The sequence below is a fragment of the Limulus polyphemus genome, unplaced genomic scaffold (genome assembly GCF_000517525.1).
Source record: "Limulus polyphemus unplaced genomic scaffold, Limulus_polyphemus-2.1.2 Scaffold4943, whole genome shotgun sequence".
Lineage (NCBI taxonomy): Eukaryota > Metazoa > Arthropoda > Merostomata > Xiphosura > Limulidae > Limulus > Limulus polyphemus.
The window spans coordinates 39,440-47,911 of record NW_013670553.1 but is presented as its reverse complement, the minus strand read 5'-3'; the positions used below and the strand labels follow the sequence as shown (position 1 = coordinate 47,911).

General features: G+C 31.4%; 1 protein-coding gene across 1 annotated transcript in view; it reads right to left on the bottom strand.

Annotated features, from left to right (window-relative positions):
* The window catches only part of LOC106471889 (importin subunit alpha-1-like), a 58,588-nt gene that overhangs the window by 31,508 nt on the left and 18,608 nt on the right, over window positions 1–8,472 (bottom strand). Inside the window, 1 exon segment of the mRNA XM_013932515.2 lies at window positions 2,927–3,099. Within this exon segment, the coding sequence (XP_013787969.1) occupies window positions 2,927–3,099 (173 nt within the window).

The window sequence follows — 8,472 nt, the reverse complement described above, 5'->3', positions numbered from 1 at the left end:
GTTATTTAAGACTAGAATAGGTAAAATAAGTGGGTGATGTAATTCGATAGAGTAACGTGAGCTGCACTTTTCCCAAGTGATTTACAACTTATAATGGCACTGATAGCAGTTACACACTGTTCAGAGGGCAATAAAACAATAAAATTTAATTATAAATAGATATATAATGTTACAATTTGAAGTCATACTAGAAAGAAAAGAAGGTTAATTTAGTTTTATTTCAATTTTTTTTTTGGCGGTTACAAGGTCGGTCAAATTGACCAATCCCGTTTTAAGATTAGGGTAGAGAAAATAACAAACTATAAAGATTTAGTGAAAAAAAACAAAAAAAACGTTTTAACTACATTTAGGAGGTTTTGGGGATTACACAAATGAAATTTTAGATTTTTGAGATGGCAAAAAGTATTTTTAATTTTAACATGAAAATTACTTCCCACACGGACTTTTCAAAACAAATATTCAATATATTCATGGACAAAACTATTTTATTAAAAGTACTTCACTAAGAAATATGATTTTTTGTATGTGAAAGACTGCCAAATAAAAGCCAGTGCATTTTGGCAACACTACATTTTAACAATGGCTTTTATTTAATGCACTGAAAGTGTAATACAAAATGTATATACAACAAAACCAGAAAAATATTTGTTGATTTCTTAATTTAGAGTCTCCTTTAATTAAAAAGGTTTGTTTTTTGTTAAACACATTGGTGATATAGCAGAAAATAGCTTACTTCTGAAACAATTTAAGTTTAAAATTGAATCAATATTTTTACTTTTATGATAAATTATGTACTTGGCTTTAAGTTAAGTAATCCCACACTATGTCTTTACTTTAGGCTTATTATACCAACACTCACTACACTTATTTCATGGCACACACACCCCTCACCACTCCCTTGCACTCCTGTCACTCAAATTGTAATGAGCAGATAATCGAATTACTTTATCTGGATAAATGCATTTTGACTTTTATGACTCCTCCCATTTAATAATAATAATAATAATAATAATATAAAAAAAAAAGAGTGATGTAACACACTGGCTTTTATATAGGTTAGATGAAGGTTTAAATGTAACTATACATACAATGGAATTAGTGTCTTTAGTTTTATAGTATCTACTTTAATAGCATTCTAAATTATAACAGTACATATTACTTACATTACTCTTTTAGAACCAATTTATTGAATGATGTTTGTAGCTTTTCTTGTAAGTGAAATAAGTAATTTCTACAGTTAATGAACATTTTACAATGTTCACTATTTTACCTCAATACACCTGATAAACATGAATTATGTAATACTAGGCATTCCCTCAAAATAAATTTTCTTACCACCTGACATTAAGACTCATTCTGGTTGAAGCATATAGTGGTAACAGTTAACTTGTTCACTAATCTATACAAATGCATATTAAATGTAAAATCTGTTTCATGATGTTATTATGTTACTTAGGTAGAACCACAAGTATTTTTAAATTGAAGCTTTATGAAACTAAGAAAGAAATGACACTTAATTACAGACATACTTAGATTTAACAGATTCCCAAAACAAATCATGACTTTGAAAAGTATCTAAAAAAGATTTAATGTTTTAAGAATACACCCCGTGAAATTTGTAACAAATGCTTGTACAATGTTACAGTTTACAACGTTCTATAGTGTGCAAAATTAAAATTTTTTTTCTGGTTCAAAACCAATAAAACACAGTGACATCCAACTACCCTTGAAATAACACTTAAAATAATCAAAGTATGAACATTCAATCTTCAATCCAAACACTTCTTTACTTTGATCTTATATACCACTGGCATTTTTATTGTCAAAATAGTCACATGTAATAAGATCATTCAGTAACAAGTTTCTTGGAATATTTATGATGGCTTATGATTTTTTTTATACTTAGCATCTGGCTTAAAATATCAATTTTACTGTACTTGCATATGAAGGTCCAGTAGATAAAACAGACTACAAGCCAGATAGAAAACAAGCGCTTGCACATAGTAAATATTCTAAAGCAAAATACACTATGGTGTGTGTATGTGTGGAGAAGAGGAAAAAAAAACACAAGTAGAAATTGTGCTTACGAACATTAAGTTACATGTATACATCGTCTACAAACACAAAGTACTGTAAACAGGATAGCTAGTACAACAACATCTGAAAATGTTTCAGAAATATAGAAATTCCCTTCACAATAATGCATAAGGCAGGTTAAAAAACAATTTAAAAGTTTGCAATAATATCAGTATGTGATAAATTACAAGATATAGTTTTATCACGTGTGCACCATTTCAAGTAGTAGTAATAGTAATACAAGAGGACATTCAAATGACCTGACTAAACATTCTGGTTTAGAGTTAAATTAAAAACTGTTCATTTCACATATTAATAATTTTGAGGATTAATTAGATTTCTTCGTATATACACTCCATACTAGTGAAAGATATGTCCTCACTTGACTATAATTAAATTTATCCAATATTATTTTTCAAATTAGCATTATACTGAATCAGATTTGTGATATTCTTAAAAGCCAATACAAAACCTTAAAGTAATGTTTGTTTGTTGTTTTTTTTTTGCAAAGCTCGATAAAAATTACATGAACATAGCTGTACATAGGTTTGATATGATAGACTAGAAGAAAAGCCTCCAGTAAACAGCAACCACTATCAATTCTTGTCTAACCAAATATTAGTATTTGGCTGACTCTCTTAGTGCACCCACAGCTCTAAAATACAGAGTGCATTTTTATGGCAGTGAAATGTGAGCATCAACTCAGATTCACAAGCTGGGCACACTAACCACAAGACCACACCCAGCCATAAAGGAGTAATGAGGCAAAAATCAAAATAATTTAAATTTAACTATGATTTTGCAATGCATTATAAACCACAATAAAAAGTACAAAATAAAACTCTACTACCTGCAATATTTCCTAAGGCCCACACAGCTTGTTCACAAACATGAGAATGTTGTGAACACAAGAGTTTGATAAAAAGTGGTACAGCTCCAGCATCCACTACACACCGAGTTTGGTCCGAATTTCCTGATGCTATATTTGTAAGAGCCCAAGCTGCTTCAAACTGGAGAGGGGGGCTGGAAAAAACATGTTGATTACAACTATATTTCAGCATGCATGTAAAGTAGCACTAAATCTAATTAGATAACTATCAAATTATGCTCTTATCCACCAATGAGTTATTGATCACTATTTGATTTTCCCAATTTAACAGTTCTAACAACTTGTATTCTTATTTGTTTAATGATTATTCCCCCCTTTTTCTACTCAAGCAACAATAAACACAAATTAAGCACTGTCTTTAATCTCAAACTCTATTTTAAACACAAATATAAAACTTACAATTAGCTCGCAAAAACTGCATACACATGTTTATTAACAAAACAAGACTTAACAACCACAACAAAAACACTACATAAATTAAAAGGATCACCAGAACATAAACAATAATGTGAAATATAAGATGTCTGTGGATTTTGGAGGTAACTGCAGAATCAGTACCCATATTGCAGTGGAGATAACAGTTCTACCAATCTTAACTTTCATTCACTAGTCTCACATGTTAAAGAAAGAATAAACAACAAATAAATAAGTTAGGAAAGCCAGATATGGGGGCTCAAGCCCAAACATCCCATATCTATACCACCCTTCACTGCCTGCAGACAATTCTGGGAAGGTGACCGCTCTCCAAAGAAATATGAAAGATAAATAAAAACAAGATCCTACCACTGAGGGTAAGTAAGGCAACCTTATCTTCTGACATTGGCATTCCAGCCCCCACTATAGCAGAAAAGGCCAAAATTAATACAGTAATTAGTAGTAGACAAATTATACTAGTATGAAAGTATAAAAACCCAACCAAGTTATGTAAACTAGTATAATTCCCAACCTCCACTCCTTAAGTTTATTCGTAAAGTCTATTGTACCTACTAATTTTCAGAGTTTATCTACCCCTTTATAAGAGCTTTTATATTTATGTGCAGTAGAAGTGTTCATAAATGCATAAAAATAGTGCAGTGCCTAGTTCAGGGCTCAAAATTATCAGGGACCAGGAATCTGCTAAGGTAGCCCCCTTTAATGCACTATCCAAAAGGACCCACACTAATGAGCAGCTAAGCTGCGAACAAAACTGCTTGCCGATCAGTCAGGATATCACAATCAGGGGATGTACAGCAAAAAAGCAAAACAAAATTCCTTGGTAAATATATTGGATTGAAAACTTTCAGGTCCAGAAGGAGCCTGAAATATAACCAGGGCAGTCAGAAACTGTAATTTCTATTTGCCCTGTTCGCAAAAACTACTGAGGCTGTAAAGAAATTAAGATTCAAGAATTGAGTGCTTTGATGAAATAATGTTAGGCTTAATGTTGATGAAGCATGAGAGACCGATTCACAAGTATGATTGGTGAATAAGGTAAACAAGGAGTTGATACCTCGTAATAATAAATGTCGAGGAAAAACCGAGACAGCAAGGAGATGGAGACAGGAAATTCACAAAAAGAAAGAGGGCAATAATGAAACTGGAGAAGGCTTCAATATAAGAAATGGACGTTGACAAAGCAGGTGTGAAGATGGAAAGAACCAATACTGTACCAAGAATATCCAGTTCAAAGTTCACACCACTTGTATAAATAAGAGTGATAATTAGGGTCTGAAGCAATTAATTAATTAATTGATTTTTGATAATGGATGAATACATCTAAAACTAGTACAGATAGTAACATCTAAAATGGGTTTCAATTTATTAAAATTGATGGCAAAACAAATACTCAGTATATTCACGAACAAAACTTTATTTTATTAAATGTACTTCACTAAGAAATATGACTTTTTGTATGTAAAAGACTTGTAATATTAACAGAAAGACTGTCAAATTTCGTGAAGATATACCCAATATATAGAGTTATAACTATTGAATTTATGTCAACTTTAAACGAGTACAGAAGGTCACGTGACTCGGTCCCAGAGACAGAGCCCATGTCGAAAGAATTAAGATAAACGTATGTAGTTCCATGTTGCAATTTGAAGTCACTCTAGAAGAAAAAAAAAGGGGGGGGGGAAATTTAGACTTATTTCTATTGGTTTTTTGTGGTTACGAGGTCTGTCAAATTGACCAACCTTGTATAGAGTTAGGGTAGAGAAAATAACAAATGAAATATAAAGTTTTACTGACAACAAATATTTGAAATGTATTTAGGAGGTTTAAGAGGTTACGCAAATGAAATTTGAGATGCAAAGTATTTTTAATCTTAATACGAAAGTCACTTTGCACACAGGCTAGTCAAAACAAATACCTGATATATTCACCGACAAATCTATTTTTTAGTTTATTAAGAATACTTCATTAAAAAAAATGACAGTATGAAAACTATAAAGAATTTAAACAAGCACAAAAACGTCACATGTTCGGTCAAAACGAACAGGCCCATGTTGAGTGTTAAAGAATGTTTCAGAAAGATTTGTCCATGAACTTTCAAAGCCTTTACTGTGTTAGTCTGAGTGAAAGTTAATTTTAATGCTAAGAATGGAAATACTTCATATTTCATTTGCATAATGTTTATAATGTTATAAATCAATAAATTTTTGTTGTTGTTTTTTGGCCAAATTTTATATTTTCTCTAGCCTAACAGCATACTTGATCCTTGAGTCTGCAGAAATCATTAATGTATAACTGAAAAATGAGTAATACCATTCTTTTGTCTAAACTGACAGTGTTCTTTGGAAACTTAACTCATTTAACAGTTTTAACTCAACTATGAACCTTTTCACTTCCGTTTTCTTTTTATGACTTTATTGCAGTACTTTGTACCCACTGGAGCAGTAATCTATGCATTTACTAAGCAATATGTTACAGCAAAAGCCTGCAGCCATTTCAAATACTAGTAACATAACACATGCATATGAAATTTGAAACTTTGTGCTGGTTAGCTCAAGCTTGGAGAATTTTAGATATTTTACTGAAGTTCTTATACACTAAGCTGAAAAGCTTACAACTTTTAAATTTTAGTTACTTTTGCTAGAAAATATATAACAAATAGAAAGCAAGGACTTGTAATATTCACAATATATTCTCAACAATTTGCACTCCAAGAGTTCTTCAGAAAGTCTCATAAATTTGGGTTTCCAACAATATATTCATGTAGATCTCAAACATGAATTTTAGAGATATAAAAATATACATTAGTAACAACAATAGAATGTCTGAATGCTACTATAGTTTATCCAGCCGTCTATGTAAGATACAAATGGCTTAAAAACATTCTGCTAGCACTACAATGATAACTTAACAAAAAACATTTTAATGATGAATAATTGGGACAGCGAGTTGAAAACCTGCTCTATTGCTCATAAGCATAACCACCAGCCATGTAAAGTTGATTAGCAAAACAATCTCAAAGTCAAAGATTCTATGGTGGGCTTGACAAATTTATTGCTATCTTGGAATATTAAAGTAGAGCATTCAAGTTTCAGATTCTTGCTTGTAATTATTTACACTTGTGTTTCTAATTAGCTGGAAAATGTAATAGCTTAGTTTTGATGTTTGAAAATATTGTACTGAAGATATCAGAGGTCCATGGTGTCACATGACACAGAAAAATAAAGACTGAGAAATTAAAACCTTAATGTAAAAATTTGAATTTAAATTACATTTTCATATTAAGTCTATTGACATATGTTGATAATAGTTATTTAAATACTTTTTGAATATAACACTGCTAAAGGTCACGACATGCACACTTTGACTGGGCCACTCAACCCTTTTGCGACGGGCTTGGTATAATATACACGAGTTAAGTATATACAACTTTTCAAGCAGTAAGTATATCTTCACAAAACTTGGTAGACTTTTAGTAAAAATTACAAGTCTTTCGTACACAAAAAAAAATCAGATTTTTTAATCAAGTATCTTTATTATAGATTTGTTTGGGAAAATAGTCTGTTTCATTCCCAGTCCAAGTGATTTTCATCTTGTAACTAAAAAAAACCATTGTTCGTCCAAAAATGTCAAATATTATTTGTGTAATCTCCAAAACCTCCTAAATACACATCATACATTTGTTTTCAGTAAAATTTTAAATTTTTTTCTGATATTTTCTCTACTCTAACTCTATGGGATCTGTCAATTTGACCGGCCTTGTAACCACCATAAACAAATTACAAAATACATTTAAATTATGCTTTTTTCATTCTATGCTGACTACAAATTATAACATAAAAACACAAATATTTAGTCTAAATAGCTTAAATCTCGTAACATTATACATTTATATATATTTATTATTTTTTATCATAATGACCTTCCAGCCAGATCTGGCTAACAATACAGAAGTTCCAATGATGCAGCACACGTGCACTCCCAATACAATATCCAATAATATAAAAATGACCTTTAGTCTTTACAAAATGACCTGGCTTGGCTGTATTTTTGTGGAGTAGTATTTTGTAAAATACAGTCATATTTCAATTATTATACATTAAATATGTATATACATTAATACTATTTACAAACAAGTTCTCATACTTATTTTTCTTAAAACACAGAACAGTAAATAAAGAAGTAAAGCAAACAATTATATCTTCTAGTTATGACCTTTGTACTCGTTTGCTGCTTGTCATAGGTTGCCAAGCCTTATGAAATTCCCCACATGGAGGATGTGAAAAGAAAAATTGTAAATAACCAAAAGAAGAAGAAAAAAAAAAAGAATGCTAATCTACTGTATCGATACCATAGAATTTCACTATAATTTATCAAGCATAGTAACTAAGCTATATTTGGGTCTAAAAAATACTACATTTCAAGTTCACTAAAGACTTACCTTATCTTTCGAAATCTTGTGTGAAAAGAACAAGATTAATCAAATAATACATCAAAATAGCTGAAAAAACCACTAGGGAGACATTATGAGCTTTCAATTGGTTATTCATGTCATATATAGAAGTGTACACTGAGTGGTCACAAGTAAATAGACACCTAATTATTCGTCATTTAACTGATTTATGCTAACTAATTTGTGTTCACAGAGCACTATATAAATGAAAATGGTCAGCACACTAATTATCTTGTGCTACAACATGCATAGAACTCAAGGTTCTCTCGATTTGTTAGAGGAAGGATAGTTGGTCAAGCAGATGGTGGAATAAGTCAGCGGCAAATTTCGCAGAATTTGGGAATCCCTCTTTCGACAGTCAACAAAATCATCATGCAGTTCAGGAAACACGGCAAGGAAACAACTGAGCAGCATCCGGGTCGTCCTGGTCCGTCGGAGAGGACAAAAAGGGTTGCCAAGAGGAGCATCAAAATGGATCCCAGATTAACGATTGCAGAAGTGGCCAAAGTTGGTAGGATGAGCCAGAAATATGTTCAACGGATTCTCCACAGATTGGGTTATCGTTGCAGAGCAGCTAGATGGAAGCCCTTATTAAGACCTGCCAACACAGTCAGACGAAAGA